Source organism: Schistocerca cancellata, chromosome 2, assembly GCF_023864275.1.
Source record: "Schistocerca cancellata isolate TAMUIC-IGC-003103 chromosome 2, iqSchCanc2.1, whole genome shotgun sequence".
In the NCBI taxonomy this organism is placed as follows: domain Eukaryota; kingdom Metazoa; phylum Arthropoda; class Insecta; order Orthoptera; family Acrididae; genus Schistocerca; species Schistocerca cancellata.
In genome coordinates, this window is record NC_064627.1 from 529,112,228 (window position 1) to 529,136,362 (window position 24,135).

Genomic DNA, 24,135 nt, shown 5'->3' on the forward strand with positions numbered 1-24,135 from the left:
TCATCCGCTCGAATTGTCCAGAACGTTCTTCAAACCAGTAGTGAACAATTGTGGCACGGTGACATGACATCGTTGTTTGGGAACATGAAGTCTATGAATGGCGGAAAATTGTCTCCAAGTAGCCGAACATAACCATTTCCAGTCAATGACCGGTTCAATTGGACTATAGGACCCAGTCCATTCAGTGTAAACGCAGCCCATACCATTATGGAGTCAGCACCAGCTTGCACAGTGCCTTATTGACAACTGGGTGGCGGGGGGAGGGGGAGAGGGGTGTTCTGGACTACACTCGAACTTCCCATAAGCTCTTACCAACTGCAATCGGGATTCATCTGACCAGGACACGGTCTTCCAACCGATGAGATCGCGAGAACAGGAGAGGCGTTACAGGCGACGTCCTACTTGTACTCGAGTCGGTCGTGTGCTGCCACAGCCCATTAAGGACAAATTTCGCCGCACTGTGCTAACGGATATGTCCGTTGTACGGCGCACGTTGATTTCTGCGCTTATTTCACGCAGTGTTGCTTGTCTCTTAGCACTGATAACTCTACGCAAACGCCGTTTCTGTTGGTCGATAAGAGAAGGCCGTCGGGCACTGCGTTGTCCGTGGTACCTGAATGCTGAAGTTTGATATTCTCGGAACACTCATGACACGCTGGATCTCGGAATGCTGAATTTCCTAACGATTTTCGTAATGGAATGATCCATGCGTCTGGCTACATCTACCATTCCACGTGCAAAGTCTGTTAATTCCCGTCGGAAACCTTTTCACATGAGTCACCTGTATACAAATGACAGCTCCGCCAATGCACTGCCCTTTTATATTTTGTGGGCGCGTTACATACCTTCTGTATATGTGCATATCCCTGTTCCATTGAGTTTTGTCACTTCAGTGTATGTATATATAGCCCCCATCTCCTCCTAAACACCTGGACCGATTTCAACCAAACTTGGTAGACATATTACTATTTGTGTGGGTAAAGGGGTAGATGTGGGAGTGAAAAAGGCGCGTAGCTTACAACCCGTAAATAGCCTGACTAATATCAAACAGTATCTGAGAATGAGAGCTCGTAGTAACTTGCAAGGAACGTACACGTAATATCAAATCTTTACGAGCCTTTCTTTCGCTGATAATCCCCCCACAATTACTACTTACTCTATTTGCAGTACATCTGGCAGACAGTATCAACACATACCGCTGAATGTACTTGCAAAAATATATCACTGGACGATACATAGTTCAGGAGATATGAAGCCATGTACACGGGGATGCGTGAAATACTGACGGCATCATGCACAACGATTTAGATTTTTACTTCGTTACTACTAACTCTATTCTCAACACATTTCCCATACAATATCCACATATACCACTAGATGCAAATGCAAAATTATATCATTCTACAACACATACTTCAGGAGATATGCCGTCAGATATATTAACTTCCATGAAAACAAAACTGCAGGGCGAATTCACTAGAGATATACGCTGATCAACTAGAACCTTATTACCACCGCCCTACTATCGGTATAAACCCGTCCAGGCGGTACCAGCGTCACCTGGCGAGGAATGGCTGCTGGTCAGACACACGCACGGTGCACGTAATATCAGTGAGCGTGCTGAGCGTGTGTAGAAAGGGGAAGGTGCACTATCTGTCTGAGTATGACCGGGTCGGTACAAGCATTTCGGAAACTGCCCGACTTGTCGGTTGTTCGAGGAACGTCATCGTCAGTGTCTTCAATCGTAGTGAAATCAAGGTGAAACTACATTCAGACGTCGTGGGATTTGGTGGCCACCCCTCACTAAAAATGCTGGACGTCGTAGACCGGGCACACTGGTAAAGCAGGACAGGCGACTGTCTATGGCGGATCTGACATCAGGCTTCAGTGCTGGGTAGAGTACATTTGTGTCTGTACATACAGTCCACCGAACACTCCTAACAATGGGCCTTCGCAGCCGACGACCAATGCATGTACCATGCATGACATCGGCAACTACAGCTGAAATGGGCACGTGACCGTCGGCACTGAATGTTGGCGCATTGACAGAGCGTTGCATGGTCTGATGACTCACGATACGTTTGTCAACTGTTAATGTTAGAAACCATCCTGAGTTCAATTTCAATCTGCTAAGTACAACTCTTCACTCTGTACACTGCACAGTTTAACACACAGCACGTGGCACAATATCTTTGACTCCAAATATCACTCTCTCTCTCTTTATTACAGTTGGCATTCTACTTTCATAATAAACATTTAACGATGACACTTTAATGTATGCAGCTAACCTGGAGAAAGTTTCATTTACTGCCAGATAAAAATTCATAATGAAGGTTTTTGCACTGAGACACCACTTATTTCTTTCACTGCACTAATACTTGAAAGAGAAATCATTAACACTTTATACAAAGGAATGAACTGAAACAATTAGATGGACTGATAAGGTGAGGAATGGGGAGGTTCTGAGCAGAATCGGAGAGGAAAGGAACAAGAAAATAAATGCGCCATGTCACAAGGCCAGGTGTGTGACGGAGTGGTTCGAGGAACACAGTGGTGAGTTTCAGTTGATGTGATGCCTCGCCTCTCTCCACAGCTCGCCAAATCTGAACCCTATCGATCACCTCTGGGAATGCGATTGAACGTGACGTCTGAGCTCATTGGCTCCTGCCCGAAATTTACGGGAATTAGGGGCTTTTGTGTACAGTAGCAAATCCCTTCAGCGACCTACCAAGGCCTTGCTTTCATGTCACGACGCGTCACCGCTTTTATCCGTGCAAAAGGTAGTCATTATGTTCTCGCTGATCAGTTTATGTGAACTACCTGTACGAATACGTGTGCAATATGTTAAGTATACGTGAAATGTATATGATGTTCATATTCGGCAAAGCCACAGGTAAAAAGATTCTGCTAAACATATGGGTCGATTTTAGCCGAACTTGGTACACCTGTTAGATACTATCTAGAAAGAAGTTCTGTGGGGGTAAGAACCAGCAACCTCTTGTTGGCGCGGAAAGAAGTTCTGTGGGGGTAAGAACCAGCAACCTCTTGTTGGCGCGGGGGTGGTATCATGGAAAGCGAATAGGGGGGAGGGGGGGATGAACAGATCGAGAGGAGGAAGGAGGTGATGGGCAAAGAGAGGGGAGCAGCAAATGGACAGAGAGAGGGGCAGGATGAGATGGACAGTTAGTGGGAGGGGGATTCAGAAATGGACAGAGAGGGGGGAGAGGAAGTGGACAGAAAGGGGAGTAGATGGAGAGAGAGAAGAGAGGACATGGACAGACAAAGGAAACAGAAAGAGATGGACAGAGAAAGTAGGGAGAAAGGGATGGACAGAAAGAGGGGGGAAGAAGAGATGGACAGAGAAAGGAAAGAGGGGATGGTACCGAGACAGAAAAAAATAATGTGGACAGAGAGTGGGGAGAGGAGGAGATGGCCAATGACAGGGTGAGTTGCAGATGGGTAGAGAAACGAGCAGGAGGATATGGACAGGGATTGGTGGTGGACGAGGTGGAGAGAGAGGGAAGGAGGAGGTGGACACAGAGGGGGAGGAGGAGATGGAGAGAGGGAGGACCAAGGAGGAGATGAACTAATAGAAGACTGGAATAAATACTTATCTTGGCAGTGTCAGGTTCTTAACTAGTACGTTAAATACAGAAAGTAATACATTTTGTCCTCTCTGTAGAATTCTTCAAAAACTTCCTAGTCAGAATCACGTTAGTTTATTTCTTTTTAAGAAGTTATTTATTCTCTTTCAGGTTAGGCCAGACAAATTCTTTAGTTAGAACTAGCAATAAGTTGGTGCCAGAAAACTAAAATATAACTTCCGAGCACGCCAACACTTATACACAACGAAAATAAATATAATATTTAGCATGAATGTCAAGTCCTCCCTTTCACAATCAATATCTGCACGGAGGGAAGTCCACTATCTCTTTGCATCAAATGTAACGGTCTCAGAACAAAGTATTATCAGAATCAGTATGTGCTTTTAGTGATGGCAGTTGATGGAAATAACAGAGAAAGGCAACCCTGCAGCAACTAAAATTTTGGAACATGGGTACGTAGAAAAAAAAAAAAAAAAAAAAAAAAGGTCCGCAGCTCGTGGTCTAGTGGCTAGCATTGCTATCCTATGGATCAGGGGGTCCCGGTTTCGATTCCCGGCCGGATTGTTGATTTTCTCTGCCCGGAGATTGGGTGTTTCTGTTGTCCTCATCATTCCATCATCATTCATGAAAAGTGGCGGGATTGGACTGTGTTCAGATTGGGAAAGTGTACGAGCGCTGATGACCGCGAAGTTGAGCACCCCACAAACCAAACATCTGCATCATCATCATCATCGTAATCATAGCAAAATGACTGGGAGACAAGTGATAAGACACAAGCACAATGTTGTTAATCTATGTTTTACCTATTCTTCACTGTTAATATTGTTTTGTAGCTGTGTAATAATATCGTGTATTATTGCAGACGCTAAATAAATAAAAGAAACAAACTGTAACGCAGGAGTTACCACGCAGTTGCCTTTGGAGGACGAGTTATTCTTAGAGCTTTTACTATCCATTAACACATACTGTTTATCAAGTTACCTTCTGTAAGGAATGTGGATGCACACAATGACTGTGATATGACTTCAAAATGATGGAGCGCAGCAATTATTCGTCCTTTCCTATCAGGTTTTATTAAGCAAATCTAGATTTCGCCTAATGTCTAGTCATTATCAGTGCTGTGTTTCAGAGTATCAATGCAAGTCCTAATATGTTAGTCCCTTGTTGTTTGGGCTTGTGCCACAGTTCGCTCAAGACTACTGTACTGTCCAGTAGTCTTGAACGAATTGTGACAGAAGCCAAAATAACAGGGGACTGACGCACTAGACATCCATTGATATTTCTAAAATATTGCATTGATAATGGCTAGGCCTTCGCCGAAATCTAGATCCTGAAAGGAAAGGACGACTGATCGCTATGCTCCATCATTTTCAAAGACATAAAATTTAACTGATCATCAACTAAACTACTCTGGCGGAAAAAAACTAGTACACCTGGAAAGACGACGGAAGTTTAAATCCAATAACGGCACATGTCATTTGTAGGACAGTAGAAGCATGAATAATGGTTTCAAAGTTGTCCGCCAACAGGTAGCGTAGTGGCATAGCTACCAAAGCATCGTCTATTTAATATGGGGAGCTCATAGCCAGAACGCTCAGTGTGGTGCAAACGCGTGAAGCAAGCTGAAAACCATGCCACGGACACGCACTCAAGCTTCCTATAGCCAAGTTTATAGCGAGTTTGAAGGGGGTCAAAGTGTGACCTCACGAGTGGCGGGATGGCTCTGGACGTCGAGGCAACACAGACAACCGCCAGGATCGTCCTAATGGCAGCAGTGGCAGATCGTACAGCTGCCACAGCACAGATGAGATGGCTTGTGAGCCCAGACGTCTCGAAAAGAACTTTTGCGAACCAGTTATTAGCAGTGGGAGTAGGAGCACGCACACATCTGGATCGTCTTCCAAAACGCCACAACATCGACGCGCACGACTCGACTTGTGCTATCAGAGGATCACTTACGAGATGGAACGGCCCCCCGTGGTCTTCAACGATGAATGCGAATACTGCCTAAACGCAAGTGATGGTCGTCTGCTTGTAGCACGTAGACCTGGTGAGGCTGTCTCGTAGAGTGTATTCGTCCAAGACACAGTGGTTCCCCCCCTGCGGGTCCGGGATAAGAATAGGCTCGAGGTATTCCTGCTGTTGTAAGAGGCGACTAAAAGGAGTCTCACAGGTTTCGGCCTTTATGTGTTGGTCCCCTGTAGGGTTTGAACTCCATTCTTCAAAATTTTTCTGAAGAGCGAGCCAATTGGGGATGGGCGCGTTACATGGTGCATCGTGTCCATCGTGCATTGAGGTCTTTCACCCACTTTCTCGTCGTTGGATTGCAGTCCCGCTCATTCTCCGTCTTTTGTGTGAGGAAACCTTCCTGGTTGCGTTTTCCACCATGCACTATGCAGTGCCGCTTTCTGCGCCGACGATGACCATGGACGTCTTTGCACCCGATATCCAGCATGGCAGCCAGTCTGTTGTGGTGGTGTCACCATGTACCCTGTTAGTTGTAGTCTCTGACAACACAGGGATCGACTTGCTGATGCCTGCGCCGTTAACTCCCAATGTATGCCAAGGAGTAGATGCATATCTACCTGGAGCATCAGGACTCCTGGAAATGGTCATCCTGCCTGGTGGCCCTTGCTGAGGCTGGGTGGCTCCTGTAGGGAGGGCCCTTGGTCAGAGTGGGTGGTATCAGGGAGGATGACCCGCAATGAAGCGTGGTATGTCATCTCCTGCTGGTGGCAACCCACCAGCAGTCTCTAAGCGTTACAGGACTCTATTCAATGTGCAAAAGTATGACCCCAAATCGTTTCCCTCCCTGGCCACACCATGGGAGGAACACATGGTTAAGGATGACAGCGAAGCTTATTCACCCTGGTACCTCGTCTGTGCGAGAGTTGGGGAACTATTCATGTCAATGAAGCCTCAGTTTTTTGTGGAGCATTTAGAGGACAGGTTTTGGGAGGTGGAGGGCTTGTCCAAAATGCACTCTGGGTCAGTCTTAATAAAAACAGCATCCTCTACCCAGTCACGGGCATTACTCGCCTGTGACAAATTGAGGGATGTTTCTCTTTTCATCATGCCCCATAAGAGCTTCAATATCGTCCAGGGTATTATATTCCATAGGGACCTTCTTTTATAGTCTGATGACCATCGGCGCGCCAATTTAGAGTGGCGAGGTGTTCACTTCGTCTGGCGCATCAATCGGGGTCCGAGGGACAATCAGGTTGCCACCGGTGCCTTCATCTTAACCTTTGAGGATGACACATTACCCAAGAAGGTAAAGGTGATGGTCTACTGCTGTGATGTCAAGACATATGTCCCTCCCCTGATGCAGTGCTTTAAGTGCTGGAAATTTGGTCATATGTCTTCCTGCTGAGCCGCGCGGGATTAGCCGAGCGTCTAGGGCGCTGCAGTCATGGACTGAGCGGCTGGTCCCGGCGGAGGTTCGAGTCCTCCCTCGGGCATGGGTGTGTGTGATTGTCCTTAGGATACTTTAGGTTAAGTAGTGTGTAAGCTCAGGGACTGATGACCTTAGCAGTTAAGTCCCATAAGGTTTCACACACATTTGAACATTTTTTTTTCTTCCTGCTGTACGTCCAGCACCACCTGTCAGGATTGTGGGCGTCCTTCCCATCCCAATACTCCATGTGCCCCGCCTCCCATCTGTGCCAAGGACTGTAGGATTCTTCAGAGAGAACGGAAGATAATGGAATACAAGACCCTGGATCACCTGACCGACACTGAGGCTAACCGAAAATATGAGAGGCTCCGTCCTGGGATCCATCTTCTTTCCGGCGAACCAGCACATCCAGAAACGGTAAACAGCCATTCTTCTCTCGCTCCATAGTGAACTTGATGTTTCTGTGATTGGAATTGAGATGTTCCAAGAACTCTATCAGTTTCTCCTCTCTATCGGGCCACACTATGATTCTGCAGTTGCCGAACATTGCATTTCTACTGGCCATGCCATGTATTATAAAGATGTTAAGATTTTAACTACTGCTTCATCTTTCTGGGACTCAGCTGTTAAGGAAGCTGTAGAAATACAACTAGCCGACAACCTGCTAAACCGTGACGAAGGATTTCATCTTGACAGTGCTTGGAAACCGCTTATTTCACACCATCGTTCGGAAAGAATTTCTGCATCTTCACTTCCGACAGATGTTACCACTTTTAAAGATTAATTATTTATTTACAAGCACGGTGGATTCGCAGCAGCACTATTTTGTTTGCACTCTGCGCTTATATGTTTATCTTTGCTATATACATCTTATCTCTGACTAGCGCAGTAGTGGCGACTTTGATATCTTTGACGCATGCGCTTTCAATCCTCAGCAGCTTTGTATCACGTGACTCTCCGTATAAACAGGCACGCGCAAACGCTATGAACTCAGTCTCCGACTCGCCTTGAAGATGGCTGGGAGGTTTCTAGCCGAAATATCGCAAGAAGAATTGTCGCTGTCCCGAGTGCACGCCCGAAAGATGATGGAACATTATGTCCGCCGGGAAAACTTCAAGAATCACATCGCAGTCCTCTTCGGGGAGGAGATGGCTTTAAATGTCCGGAGGTTGGACAAGGTACGAACTTTAAGAGCAAGACTATTGAGTTCCTTGAGCTTTTTACAAAGATGCCGGAGCCATGATATTACACCTAAATTTGAGATGTGGTACATTTTATCAAGACTGTTGCAGCTAATAAGATTATTCGTAAAGCGAGTTTGGCATTGGTTAAGGAGAGAATTAGATATACTCGCAGGAAGTTGGATTTGATATCGGCAGAGTTGTATCTTTTACATCTGAAGATAGCAGCTAAACTCCCACCTATTTCTTGGGAATGGACTGATGGCATAACATGGGCAAAATCGGACTGGACTCATCAAGATTCCACTGCAAGACAAGTGGCGAAATTCGACCGTCTGACTACTCAGTCGCAGCAAGATGTGTGTTTTAAATCTTCTGTTTTTATTTTACAAATAAGGACTTGGACAATGCGACTATGTCAGTTTTAGAAAAGGGTCTGAACTTCGCTCCCACGCCAAAGCCCCTGCCGTTAACATCTTTTGTCTCAGGTATTGAAGAAGCTGTCCGAAAGTTACCTGGTGATTCCGCCGAAGAAATAAGACGTGAAGTGTGCCGAACTCTTACAAGATCTCGTCCACAAAAAAGCAACTTATCCTCAGCTGAGAGAGCTGCACTCCGTAATCTCCGGAATGATTCGCAGTCTTTGGTCCTTCCTGCAGACAAGGGTAATGCCACAGTTTTGCTTCCGAGAGACGTCTATATTGAGAAGATGCACAACTTACTGGATGAGTCTGCATACCGTAAGATTGACAAGGACCCCACATCTCGGGTTGAGAGGAAAACTGTATCGCTTCTGAACTCCAGTTCTCTGCCTAAAGAAGTCGCCAACAAACTGAAGGGACACAGCTCTGTGCCCCCCAGATTATATGGCCTTCCCAAGGTACACAAAGTTCTACGAACGTCCAGTTTAGAAGAAACTGAAAATCTTAATCCATGTTTGGAGCAGACTTTAAAAGTGCTGACTTTTCGACCAATAGTTAGCAATATAGGTGCACCAACGTACTCATTGGCAAAATATTTAGCCTCTCTGTTGAGACCGTTTGTGGGGAAATGTGAACATCATATCCGCAACTCGTCGGATTTTATCAGTAGGTTGAAAGGTCTGAAGCTCAATAGCACAGATTTATTAGTTAGTTTTGACGTTGTCCCGTTGTTCACCAAAGTACCTCTCGCTGACTCCCTGTATCTCATTAGCAGCAAGTTTGAGGATGATATAACAGCTTTGTTTAAGCATGCATTAACCTCCACTTATTTTTTATTTGATGAACAATATTACGAACAAATCGACGGTGTCGCTATGGGGAGCCCTCTCTCTCCCCAGGTAGCTAATTTGTTTATGGAGGATTTTGAAGAGAAAGCCCTCAACTCAGCAGTATTAAAACCGACGGTCTTCTGGAGATACGTGGATGACACTTTTGTAGTGTGGCCCCACGGAGAGTATAAACTGATAGAGTTTTTGGAACATCCCAATTCCATTCACGGAAACATCAAGTTCACTATGGAGCGAGAGAAGAATGGCTGTTTACCGTTTCTGGATGTGCTGGTTCGCCGGAAAGAAGATGGATCCCTAGTTCATTGCGTATACCGTAAGCCCACACACACAGACCTGTATTTACAGGCGTCTAGCTGCCACCATCCGTCCCAAATTATGAGTGTTCTGAAAACTTTGGTCCGCAGGGCTCATGTAGTGTCTGATGTTGACAACCTGCAGGATGAGCTTGTACACCTGGAGGCAGTTTTTAGGAGAAATGGCTATTCGCAACGGCAGATTAAGAAAGCCCTGCAAATAAAAACTGCAGAAAAATCACAGGAAAAGGATGAGGAAGTGGAAAGGGAAGTGAAATCTACAGCCTTTCTCCCATATGTGGGTAATGTTTCTTCTAAAATCGCTAGAATCTTGAAGAAACATAAAGTGGATGTGATATTCCGCCAGCCATTTAAGACTGCAGCCTTGTTGGGAACCGTTAAGGATGATATGCTCTTGCGAAAGGCGGGAGTTTATAAAATCCCTTGTGAGTGTGGCAAACGTTACATAGGGCAAACCACGCGCACTGTACAGGAACGATGTGTCGAACACCAGCGGTACACACGTCTTCTTCAGTCCAACAAATCAGCAGTTGCCGAACATTGCATTTCTACTGCCCATGCCATGTATTATAAACATGTTAAGATTTTAACTACTGCTTCATCTCTCTGGGACTCAGCTGTTAAGGAAGCTGTAGAAATACAACTAGCCGACAACCTGCTAAACCGTGACGAAGGATTTCATCTTGACAATGCATGGAAACCGCTTATTTCACACCTTTGTTCGGAAAGAATTTCTGCATCTTCACTTCCGACAGATGTTACCACTTTTAAAGATTAATTATTTATTTACAAGCACGGTGGATTCGCAGCAGCACTATTTTGTTTGCACTCTGCACTTATATGTTTATCTTTGCTATATACATCTTATCTATGACTAGCGCAGTAGTGGCGACTTTGATATCTTTGACGCATGCGCTTTCAATCCTCAGCAGCTTTGTATCACGTGACTCTCCGTATAAATAGGCACGCGCAAACGCTATGAACTCAGTCTCTGACTCGCCTTGAAGATGGCTGGGAGGTTTCTACCCGAAATATCGCAAGAATAATTGTTGCTGTCCCGAGTGCACGCCCGAAAGATGATGGAACATTATGTCCGCTGGGAAAACTTCAAGAATCCATAAACCTTTCCTACTTCTGGGAGATTTAACGCCCAACGCCTTGTGGGGTAGTACCATGTTTACTGTCCCATGCTTACTCTGCCTCTTAAATACTGGGGCCACCACATATTCCAGTGTGGCTAATGGTAGTTACTTGACCATTGATTTATCGATCTGCAGCCCAGGTCTCCTCCCATCTATCCACTGGAGAGCACATGACGACCTGTGTGGGAGTGACCTCCTCCCCATCTTCATCTTCCTGTCACTCCCCCGGCATCATGCCCATGGGCGCCTACTCAGATGGGCTTTAGACAAGGCAGACTGGGAAGCCTGCACCTCTGCTGTCACTGTTGACTCTCCCCCACATGGTGCCATCGATGTTGTGGTTGACCAGGCCACCACAACGGTCGTTTCTGCGGCGAAAAATGCGATCCCTCGTTCCCTGGCGAAAGACAGTCCCATGGTGTTCGTCGGAAGTAGCTGAGCCCATTAAAGAGCGTCGGCTTTCTCTACAGTGACATAAGCGGTACCCTTCCCTAGAGCACCCTATAGCCTTTAAATGGCTCCATTTCCGCGTTCGCTAGCTTATAAAAAGACGAAAACAGGAGTGTTGGGAGAGGTATGTCTCGACCATAGGGTGTCATACGTCACCTTCCCAGATCAGACGTCTTTTCGGGTACTAGACCCCAATGGGTGTCCCTGATGTTCACATCAATGGCGTGTTGTCTACCGACGCAAACGCAATTGCCGAGCACTTCGCTGAGCAGTGTGCTCGCGCCTCTCCGTCGCAGAATGATCGCCCAGCCTTTCGCATCCTCAAACAACAGAGGGAAGGGAGGGTTCTCTCGTCCACTACACTCCACAGTGAATACTATAACGCCCCATTTACAGAGTGGGAGCTCCTTCGCGCCCTTGCATGTTGCCCCCACCCACCTCCTATGCTTGATCGGATCCATCGTCAGATGATTTAACATCTCTCGCCTGACTACAAGCGGCATCTCGTCGTCGTCTTCAACCGGATCTGGTGCGATGGCGTCTTTCCATCGCAATGGCGTGAGAGCACCGTCATTCTGGTGCTCTAACCCGGTAAGAATCTGCTGGACCTGGATAGCTATTGGCCCATTAGCCTCACCAATGTTCTTTGTAAGCTGCTGTAACGTATGGTGTGTTAGCGATTGAGTTGAGTCCTGGAGTCACGTAGCCTCCTGGCCCCATGTCAGGGTGGCTTCTGCCAGGGTCGCTCTACCACTGATAATCTGGTATCCCTCGAGTCTGCCAACCGAACGGCCTTTTCCAGACGCCAACACCTGGTTGCCGTCTTTTTTGACTTATGTAAAGCGTACGACACGACCTGGCGACATCATATCCTTGAGATGTTGTATGAGCGGGGTCTCCGTGGCCCACTCCCGATTTTTATCCAAAACTCCCTGTTGCTTCGTGCTTTCCATGTCCAAGTTGGTGCCTCCCATAGTTCCCCCCATATCCAGGAGAATGGAGTGCCGCAGGGCTCTGTATTGAGTGTCTATCTCTTTTTAGTGGCCATTAACGATCTAGCAGCAGTTGAAGGGCCTTCAGTCTCACCATTTCTGTATGCAGACCATTTCTGCATTTCGTACTGCTGTTCCAGTACTGGTATCGCTGAGCGGCGCCTACGGGGAGCCATCCACAAGGCGCAGTCATGGGCTCTAGCCCACGGCTTCCAGTTTTTAGCCGCAAAGTCGTGTGTCATGCACTTCTGTCGGCGTCGTACCGTTCATCCGGATCCAGAACTTCACCTTCATGACAATCCATTCACTGTAGTGGAGACATATCGATTCTTAGGTCTGGTTTTCTTCGCTCGATTGACTTGGCTTCCTCACCTTCGTCAGCTTAAGCGGAAGTGCTGGCAGCACCTCAATGCTCTCCATTGCCTGGGCAACACCAATCGGGGCGCAGATCGCTCTACGCTGCTGCAACTCTACAGAGTCCTTGTCCAATCCAGTATTGACTATGGGAGTGTGGTTTATGGTTCGGCAGCGCCATCAGCATTGCATTTACTCCACCCTTTGCACCACTGTGAGTGGTGTGCGACAGGAGTTTTTAGGACGAGCCCGGTGACCAGTGTACTGGTGGAAGCTGGGGTCCCTCCATTGCAAATCATACGTGCACAAATGCTCGCCTGTTACGCTGCACACATTCGTAGTTCTCCTGAGCATCCGAATTTCCGTCTCCTTCCCCCGCCCGCGGCAGTCCACCTCCCGCATCGGCGCCCAGGTCAGGGCTAAAGATTGCGGTTCGCGTGCGATGCCTTCTCTCCAAACTGGAGTCCTTCCCTTTACCACCTCGACTTGCGGTCCGTTCACGTACGCCCCATGGTGTACGCCCCAGCAGCAGCTTTTGCATGGCCCTAAGGACTCTGTTAACCCCGCTGCTCTCCGCTGTCACTACCTCTCGATTTTTGACGTGTTCCAGGGCTCTGACGTGGTTGACACTGTAAGGGATCCGTGATTCTTGACGTATTCCGGGGCTCTGATGTGGTTGACACTGTAAGGGATCCGTGATCCCACAAGCATAGATGCTAGTATCCGACGCCAAGGTCGATAGTAGACAGGAGTCGATTGTCGAGCGCTGCAGGAGGCAGTGAGACGAGTGTTGAGTGCAGAGTAGTACTGCAGAGTGTCTAGTGAGAAGTAGTGCAGGAGAGACGTGCAAGAATGGTGGTCGAGTGAGTTGTAAACGGTAAAATTCACCGGAGTATGACGAGTGAGCACATCCCCCTAATTGTCGTGGAGTTGACCCTCACTAATTCCGATTCGCGAGTGATATGAAACAGAAAGTGACAAGTGCCGGATTACATGTTTCGCATCAACCGCGTCGGCAGCAACAACCATGGACTGCAGTGAGGATTGTTGTGAATGTTAACCATCAGCATTGCGTGTGACGAAGTACTGAAAATCAGCAACCAATAAAAGGATATAACTGTAATTAGACGTGTAAGGCAAAGGTAGCAACTGCCTCAGTATTTGTGTGTTAGTAGGAAATATATATCAGTTTGTACATCGCAACCTTTATGGTCCTTAATAATAGACAAACTTTCAATCATTCCACTATTCAGTTGCAAAACAGCCGCACTTGGTTGAAGTATCCCCGAAACCACAGCAGCAAAACCGATAGCCTTTCATCCAATCAGCACACGGTCATATAATCACAATAATTAACTGTTTGGCGGCTTCGATAAATTACACAAAATCACAGTTAAGGAATTAAAGGGGAGTGTTTCATCTTGGCTCCCGTGAAAAGGACAGTTGCAATATTCGGATCCGAACAATGGTTTATTGACCTCAATTTTTCGTTTCAGTGGAATGACATTTGCAATTATCGAACAATTTTAGTGCAAGAGCAATCCGGTATTGTCATTACCGTGACTAAAATTACAGTACTCCAACTACAAACATTGTAATGTAACGGATTTATGGTGAAATTAGAAATCGCGGGAAAGAAGCACATTATTGCGACAATTAAGTGCAAAAGTGACTGAGAAACAGTAAACCATTTGTTTTTATGAGTTCAAGTGACAAAGGCAGTGTTAATAAACAATATATTGAAGTATGGACACGAGAACCTGCGTGAATTGCTGTAGAATTCATATCCTAAGAAAAGGCGCGTTTGTGCATAATCGCGAGTGAACCAGCCAAAATTCCGTTTCGGAAGTATCAGGAACTTGTTTTCAAGTGACTTTGTATCCAAAATTGTATTTTGAACGGTGTAAATCGCTCATTTTGATGTGAACCCATAAACTGTTACCGCATTTGCGAGTGTTGACTGGCTTAATTGTTGGATGACGTCACCCAGACTCTGTGAGCGGCTAACCAAAATATCTGAAGCAGTTAAGAAGTTCCACACGCCGCGACAGCAAGGATTTGGGTAGCGGAGATGTACCACACTTACCAGTGACTACAGCGGAGCAAAGTGGCTGAAGTAGAAACAACGACGACGCGGAGTTCGACATCTAGTGACGTACCCCCGAAGTATACGACGCCTGCGCCGTCTCCCCGCCTATCAACGAAATACGTGACCGCAGCTCCATCCCGTCGCCAACCACCGAACTACGAGACTGCGTCAGCGCGAGTCGTCACGGACGTAAGCAGTGGACACGGCACCACACCAGCTACAACGACGCTTCGCCCGACAGCCGACAGCCGCCGCGCCGGAGGAGCCAATGCCAACACGACTAGTAGCGCGACTTCAAATGTCAAAACATCGTGACTTCGACGAGCGTCGAGGGGTGAGTGAGGGCGATTTGCTGGCGCGACACTAATTAATATTGCACTATCTTCACAGTGCAGAAGGAACTTCAAATTAAATTTGTCAATTGCAGAAAAAATAAAAACAATATTTTGTTAACATTTCTTTGCGAATTTGCTCTGAAGCATGGTATGCTAATGTGCTCGTGTTTTCATGCTGTACAACACAGAATAGTGTCTCATTTGCATTTTTTATTGTAAACTACATGTTTATATGTCTTCTAAGTTGTGTGTATGTTACTTCGAGATTTTGTGTACAAATGCAGTCACTGATGTTTGATGTGGATAGGATTCTGTAATTTATGGTGTTCAATGGAGAGGTCTATTTTGCCAGTCTGGGTTAACCGAATACAGTGAAGGACTATTTCGTTATTAGCTAATTAGTGAGTGTTTGCGTTACTAGGAGGTTATTTTTATTTATTTATTTTTCTTGTCTATACATAGTGAATAGTTGAGAATGGATCCAGAATTGAAAGAAAAGTTTGTGGAGAAGGTGGTTAGAAAAATGGATATAGTTCAGGAGGACAAGGATGAGTCAGGAACTTGTAGTAGTGGAATGTCAATGGACAGCCCATTGGGTCATTCAACCGATTATCCTGAGACACCGGTAAAACCAATTAGAAAGGAACTGAGTCTTGAGGATGGAGAATCGCAGTCAGTAATACTTAAGGTGCTCCAAGGAATCAACAAGCATATGGGAGAGATGCTCGAAGAAATCAACAAGCGAATAGAAGGGGGAAATGACAAAATCAAGAAAGAAAACAAAGAAATCAAGAAAACTATAGCAAAAAGTATAGCAGAGATGTCCCAAGTATACCAAGAAAATTTAAGGAAAGGACTGCAGGAATTCCAGGAACAGATGATAATAACTCTTCAGGAGAAAGATGACAAGCTACAGGTGAAGGTAGATCAACTCCGAGAAGAGAGGAACGATATGAAGACAGAGATAATTGGAAAAGCTGAGGGAGATGTTAAGGGTGTCAAAACAATTAGAAGCGAGACTGCAGAAAATGGAAACACAACAACACCAGCAGATTAAAGACGTGGTAAAAGTACAGCAGCTGTGCCAGGTTAATATTGGTAAATTGGGAAATAGGCAAGCGAAATTGGAGGAGGCTGTGGAACATATAAGTCACAAGTGAGATAAACAGCTGCAGGAGGGAGTCCAACAGCTAGAAACTAAAACTGAAGAGATTGATAGGAAGATAAATAGTGCCACCTTAACAGTAGGGGAGGGCAACTTCATTACACTAGTAAATGCTGATAATAGGTATACGCAGACCGACATGGGGCAAAAATATAAACCCAAAGGGGCATTACATCCATGATATTTACTATGTGGTTACAAGGAGTTTTCCCAGCACACTTACGAGATGCAGATAAAATTCAGTTCGCAATAGACAGAATGGAAGGTGAAGTTTTCACCTGGGGCGTTAGGAAGAAAGAAGAAGTTACCAGCTACAGTCAATTTGAGGAAGAGTTTTTAAAGAAATACTGGTCCAAAAGTCACCAATGTGCAACACTTGAAGATTTACTGCATCGCAAGTCCCTTAACACCTGGAGAGGTACCTTGAGAGAATTTGCTGAATATCTATTGGAGTTGAATGAAACATTGGAGCAGCCATTGAATGACGACATAATGATATCAGCAATTAAAAGGAGGTTAAGTCGCATGATGTAAGAAAACTTATCCGGAAGCCTGATTAAAGATAAAGATACTTTAATGGAAGTATTGGTGTAATTAGAAACTATTCGTGCACAGGAAAACAATCAGATGCGTGATCAGAACCAATATGGAAATAAATACCATCAAAGTCATTTTAATGGCCCACCAAATTACAGAGGTAGAGGTGAGGTAATGGATATAGGAACCATGCCAATGGTCGACAGTTTCACCACAATCATGGGAGAGATGATGATGATAATGACAGGAATTCTGTGAGGGGAGAAAATAGACGAAGGGATTATAAGGTACAAATTGAAGAAAGTTAGGTGTAGGGAGCAAGCAACTCTTTTGCTGGTATACCAAGTGGCGACTGGTACACTCCCAGCCGGGTGAGACTTTATTTCTTATTTCAAGTTTCACTCCTCTACCATCTTTCTCTATCCATTAGGTTAAGAAAGTTAGTGTGTAGTAGTTAGGATTGGCAGTCGTCATCCAAGTAATTCAGTCAGGAACCGTCTAGCAGATTTATAGTTGACTTAAAAAAAGGATAAGTAGTTACTGTTGATGTGGAGTGTGACATGTCAAAGAATCAATTAGTTAAAAATCAGTTTAGTGTTAGTACATTACAAAATTAATAGTGCCAGAAGTAATAAAAGGAGAACCAGATCAGAAATTTAATGTTTATAAAATGTGGTGGGAAGCTAATTGGTCAAACAAGAGTTTGTGTAATCTTGCAGAGTTGTTTTATGAGGCATAAAAAGGCCAAGCAAATGTAAGAGAATTGAAGTAATGTATCAGCTTGTAAGTAGATGAACATATAAAGAAACAAATACATGAGCAGATAGTTGTTCGAATAAATTATGTGAAATATGATGAACGGAGAGGCCAAGGAGCCTGTAGTAATATTTTTATGCAGTTATTGCAGCAAATATGGAGGGTTGATGTAGTTTGAAGATTTATATTTATTTGCAGTTGAAGTTGCTGTTAAGTTGAGGGAGTTATGTGTAATGAAGTGTATTGAGTATGAGATGTTTGAAGTATTAAAGTATATGGAGGATTGATGTAGGTTGAAGATAGATATACATTTATTTGCAGTTGAAGTTGCTGTTAAATTGTGGGAGTTATGTGTAACGAAGTGTATTGAGTATGAGATGTTTGAAGTATTGAAGTATGTCATTTAGCACATGGGCAACATCTGTTTGCAAGTTGTTTGTAGGTATACATGTTGATCTGAGGTATGCTGATAAAACAGAAAGTGTAACTCATGAGTAATGAGTAATTCATGTATCCAATTAGCTATCAGAGTCTATTATGGTTATACTTAGGTCAAGCTTTAGAAGCAGAATTCTGGCACTGTGTATGAATAATAAATATCCATATAGCAGATTTGAATTATTGTCAATATAATAGGAAATATTGTACCTCTCATATAAGCTTTAGTGATAACAATTCACATATGGCAGTAATGTTTGGCAAAATGAAATGATCAGTAGTTTAAAATTTTTCATTGGATGACCACATTAGTTATAGTGATGCAAATAGTTATGTAAAACATACTCGATGGCTGATGGTCACGTAGGCTTTGCGTATGTTCGTGGCGGACATATTGAACAGCACTCCTTGCCAGATGGCATCAGTGTTTTCACTGCAGAGCTGGCAGCCATGTCTCGTGCTCTTGGCCGTCCGCGGTGACCGAGCGGTTCTAGGCGCTCCAGTCCAGAACCGCGCGACTGCTATGGTCGCTGGTTCGAATCCTGCCTCGGGCATGGATGTGTATGGTGTCCTTAGGTTAGTTAGGTGTAAGTAGTTCTGAGTTCTAGGGGACTGATGACCTCAGATGTTAAGTCCCATAGTGCTCAGAGCCATTTTTTCGTGCTCTTGAGCACATGCACTCGTGCCCTGGCGAGTCATTTCTCCTGTGTACTGACTCATTGAGCAACCTACAAGTTATCGACCAGTGCTACCCTCGCCATCCTCTTGTAGCATCCATCCAGGAGTCCATCTATGCTCTGGAACAGTCCCATCGTTCAGTGGTGTTTGTGTGGATCCCATTGGCACCGTCAGAATCCCAGGCGACGAACTTGCCGACAGGCTGAGCAAACAGGCGACGCGGAAACAGCTTCTGGAGATGGGCATGTCCAAAGCTGACCTGCGTTCTGTCTTACACCGCAGGGTTTTCTGGCTTTGGTAGACGGAATGGTATAACAGTACGCACAACAAACTGCATATCATTAAGGAGACTACCACTATGTGGAAGTCTTCCATGCGGTCCTCTAGCAGGGAATCAGTTGTTCTCTGCCAGCTCTGCATTGGCCATATGTGGCTAACGCATGGTTACCTACTCCGTCGCAAGCACCCACTTCTGTGTCGCTGTGGCTCCCAAATGACAGTCGTCCACCTCTTGCTGGACTGCCCACTTTTAGCTGCTCTTCGGCGGACTTTTAACTTTCCCAGCACCCTAACTTCGGTGTTGGGCGACAATGCTTCAACAGCAGCTTCAGTTTTTCGTTTTATTTGTGAGGGTGGGTTTTATAATTAGATCTGAGTTTTCGCGATTGTCCTTTGTCGCTCTGTGTCCTTCACCCTAGTGCTTTTAGGGTGGACGTTTTAATGTGTTGCAGAGTAGCGAGCTTCTCCTTTTTATGCTCGTGGTCAGCCAGCCACAGTCATCTGCTTTCTTGTTTTACTCTTTTCTAATTGTTTCTTGGGTCTCTCTGTTGTTCCCTTGTCCTTTTTCGTTCCTTTTGGTGTTTGTTGAATTTCCTTCGCTCTTGTGGTTTTTCCTTTCTTTCCATTTTATGTTATATGTCTTACCTGTTTTATTCTCACACTTGCGGCGTTGTTTTAATAGTAACAAGGGACAGATGACCTCGTAGTTTGGTCCCTTCCTCCCTCTTTTATACCAACCAACCAACCACACTGGTTCCACCCCATGCCTAACGGTCTGTGGTACCATAAGCTACAACTCTCGTTCACTTTTGATGTTTCTGTAGGGGACGCTGACCAACGCTCAGTACATGCAAAATGTTTTAGAACCGTTTTTTGCCATTATTGCAACAAGAAGGTGATGTGTTGTTGTATTATGATAATGCTCGCCTACACGCTGGCCGTGAAACTCAACGTGCTCTTCAAGACTTGCAGAAACTTCTCTGGCCAGCACGATCCCCAAACTTGTCTCCAATCGAATACATGTTGTATATGTTAGAGCGAGAAGTGACTCATGCGATTCTTTAACCAACAGCTCTTACAGAATTACGTGAACAGGTCGAGCAGGTGTGGCATGACGTAACCCACGACAGTATTCGGCATCTGTACGACGGACTGGAATGCAGAGTCAGTGCCTGCATTGTCGCCGTCGAGGCTACACTACGTACTAATATGGATGTTTCAGTATGGGTCGATACCTGGTACCTCAGAATCATTTGCGCTATTGATCTGTAAAGTAATAATTTCATGTAGTCCATATGCACTGTTGCAAAAACAAATCTTGAGTAAACTGGAACCTTCAAAGAGAATGTACTAATTTTTGTTTCCGGTAGTGTAGTTTGGGACGATTGTATGGAATAGGAACTTACTATTTCACTTTATAAAACATTTAGTCTACGCCCATGGCATTAAGCACTCCGTCTTCAGGCCACGAGTGGTCTACCGGGACCATCCGACCGCCGTGTCATCCTCATTGGAGGATCGGGATAGGAGGGGCGTGGGGTCATCACACCGCTCTCCCGGTCGTTATGATGGTATTCTTGACCGAAGCCGCTACTAGTCGGTCGAGTAGCTCCTCAATTGGCAACACGAGGCTGAGTGCACCCCGAAAAATGGCAACAGCGCATGATGGCCCGGATGGTCACCCACCCAAGTGCTGACCACGCCCGACAGCGCTTAACTTCGGTGATCTCACGGGAACTGGTGTATCCACTGCGGCAAGGCCGTTGCCCCCATGGCATTAGCAGATGGGTAACTGAGGCGCTCGTTTGCTACTTGATGGCGGCAACAAAGCCAATGCACTTCTCCGCTTCACCTCGTCTTTTTTCCACCAGGTACGAGTACCCTCCAACAAACATGACAGTTAACTAAGCTGTATACATAGTGGCGACCTGGATGTGATTAATACCTTTGTTATTTCTTTGGCGATGGGCTCGTTTATGAAAACAGGCTGAAGAATAAATATTTTATGCACAGCTAAACGGTGCATTCGAGTTAGAAATAAAATTTGATTTGAATGTAAATTGATTTGGGGTATGTTTCCTGTAGGTTATAAGTATATGTTTCATCCCTTTGCAGTGTGTGTCATATTTCCTTTATCCTTGCTCTTCACTTAGCAACGAAGTTTCTTCCTTCTCTCTCCTCTCACTCCTTAACCACTCCCGTCCCCCAGGCACACACATATACATGGACACATGCACACACACACACACACACACACACACACACACACACATACACACACACGCATATTTAAAGTGAGTGCGTTCCAGATACGTACGGCTGGTGCTGGAGGGCCCGTGACACCAAAGGAGCCGTAGAAAACTTCGAAGACGTTAGGAAAGTTGAGCTTAATGTACATGAACATATCTTTCTCCGTTATGTTGTAGATGCGGCTCCAGCCACCAGTGCTGCCCCATCGGTCGATTAACAGGCTGGACTGAAACATAGAAACCGAGTTCAGAAAGGCTATTCTTTCGTGCGGGAAACAAGTATTGTTAAGATATGCGATGAGAATTACGAAAAGTAGTTTCTGGCTTAAAAAGAACCTCAAACGGTTCAACAATTTTACAGACATCGAAATATGTAATAACACCTATTCCAGTAGCAATATAAAGAAGCGTTTCACAAATTTTTAACATTAGAAAGGATATGTGTGACTAAACTGAACTTTATATAACACGTCGGCTATATGACAGTAAAACAAAATTATATGATTCCAGAACTGCACATAAAACCTGATATCCAGAATTCAGTATGGTATATACTCCACCTGCTGCAGCTGGAAACTCTTAAACGCCGTGTGCCGAGCGGACTGGCTGCGCGGTTTGAGGCGTCATGTAACCGACTGCGCGGCCCCTCCCGCCGAAGGTTCAAGTCCTCCCTCGGGCTTTGGTTGTTCTTAGCATAAGTTAGTTTAAGCACTGTGTAAGTCTAGGGACTGATGACCTAAGCAGTTTGGTCCCGTAGGAATTCACACATTTGAACATTTTAAGCGCCGTGGCGCAGAGTCAATGAGGATCTGGATACTTTCCTGCAAGATATCCCTCCATGTAGTTCTTACGCCATTTACAAAGCATTAACAATAGTTGCTGCAGAACTGTGACGAACAAGTTGCCTTCCATTCAGATATGCTCGGCGAGTGACATAGCAGTAGGACTTGAAGACATGGAAGCAGATGTAGCCGTCCATTTCTCTGCTGGGCAGTTGTTCGCAGTAGTGGCAATACCTCCGTCTCCAGAATCTACTGAAGTAGCCAGAGCCGTGAGACTGCTCTCAGTTCTTAGAGGTCGAAGTAACATGTTGCGTTCGGTGCCACTGCAAACCATAACAAATGAAGCTGTCTACACTCGACAAAGCAATCACCACGGTCACCACGTTAATACCTAATTCACTGTTCACTTTGTTGTGGTCTTCAGTACGAAGACTTGAACGATTCAGCTCTCAACTCTAATCTGTCATGCAGAACTACTGCAACCTACGTGCAATTAATATTCAAACCTTAACCTCTCTCAACAAATTTTATTCTCACCCCAATTTTCCTCCATTACCAAACTGACGATGCCTTGATGCATCAGGACGTTTTCTATCAACTGATCTTTTATTTTAGTCAAGTTGTGCCATAAATTTCTTTTTCTCTCAATTACATTGTTATCTCCTCATTGGTTATGAAATCTAAACGTATAATATTTATGTGCGGTGTCTGTTCTTTCGGACATGCCAGAAAGAAGAGACACCACTAGAAATCTGCATCTGTGATACATACACTCCTGGAAATGGAAAAAAGAACACATTGACACCGGTGTGTCAGACCCACCATACTTGCTCCGGACACTGCGAGAGGGCTGTACAAGCAATGATCACACGCACGGCACAGCGGACACACCAGGAACCGCGGTGTTGGCCGTCGAATGGCGCTAGCTGCGCAGCATTTGTGCACCGCCGCCGTCAGTGTCAGCCAGTTTGCCGTGGCATACGGAGCTCCATCGCAGTCTTTAACACTGGTAGCATGCCGAGACAGCGTGGACGTGAACCGTATGTGCAGTTGACGGACTTTGAGCGAGGGCGTATAGTGGGCATGCGGGAGGCCGGGTGGACGTACCGCCGAATTGCTCAACACGTGGGGCGTGAGGTCTCCACAGTACATCGATGTTGTCGCCAGTGGTCGGCGGAAGGTGCACGTGCCCGTCGACCTGGGACCGGACCGCAGCGACGCACGGATGCACGCCAAGACCGTAGGATCCTACGCAGTGCCGTAGGGGAACGCACCGCCACTTCCCAGCAAATTAGGGACACTGTTGCTCCTGGGGTATCGGCGAGGACCATTCGCAACCGTCTCCATGAAGCTGGGCTACGGTCCCGCACACCGTTAGGCCGTCTTCCGCTCACGCCCCAACATCGTGCAGCCCGCCTCCAGTGGTGTCGCGACAGGCGTGAATGGAGGGACGAATGGAGACGTGTCGTCTTCAGTGATGAGAGTCGCTTCTGCCTTGGGGCCAATGATGGTCGTAAGCGTGTTTGGCGCCGTGCAGGTGAGCGCCACAATCAGGACTGCATACGACCGAGGCACACAGGGCCAACACCCGGCATCATGGTGTGGGGAGCGATCTCCTACACTGGCCGTACACCACTGGTGATCGTCGAGGGGACACTGAATAGTGCACGGTACATCCAAACCGTCATCGAACCCATCGTTCTACCATTCCTAGACCGGCAAGGGAACTTGCTGTTCCAACAGGACAATGCACGTCCGCATGTATCCCGTGCCACCCAACGTGCTCTAGAAGGTGTAAGTCAACTACCCTGGCCAGCAAGATCTCCGGATCTGTCCCCCATTGAGCATGTTTGGGACTGGATGAAGCGTCGTCTTACGCGGTCTGCACGTCCAGCACGAACGCTGGTCCAACTGAGGCGCCAGGTGGAAATGGCATGGCAAGCCGTTCCACAGGACTACATCCAGCATCTCTACGATCGTCTCCATGGGAGAATAGCAGCCTGCATTGCTGCGAAAGGTGGATATACACTGTACTAGTGCCGACATTGTGCATGCTCTGTTGCCTGTGTCTATGTGCCTGTGGTTCTGTCAGTGTGATCATGTGATGTATCTGACCCCA

General features: G+C 45.9%; 1 protein-coding gene and 1 pseudogene across 2 annotated transcripts in view; both read right to left on the minus strand.

Moving 5' to 3' along the window:
- LOC126146569 (uncharacterized) overlaps positions 1-24,135 on the minus strand; it is a 175,695-nt gene that overhangs the window by 69,054 nt on the left and 82,506 nt on the right. For both annotated transcript variants that reach the window (XM_049915630.1, XM_049915629.1), the window contains exon 3: positions 21,303-21,461. In XM_049915630.1, the coding sequence (XP_049771587.1) occupies positions 21,303-21,461 (159 nt within the window). The remainder of the gene's footprint in view (positions 1-21,302; positions 21,462-24,135) is intronic.
- LOC126164185 (5S ribosomal RNA) lies at positions 20,636-20,753 on the minus strand (annotated as a pseudogene).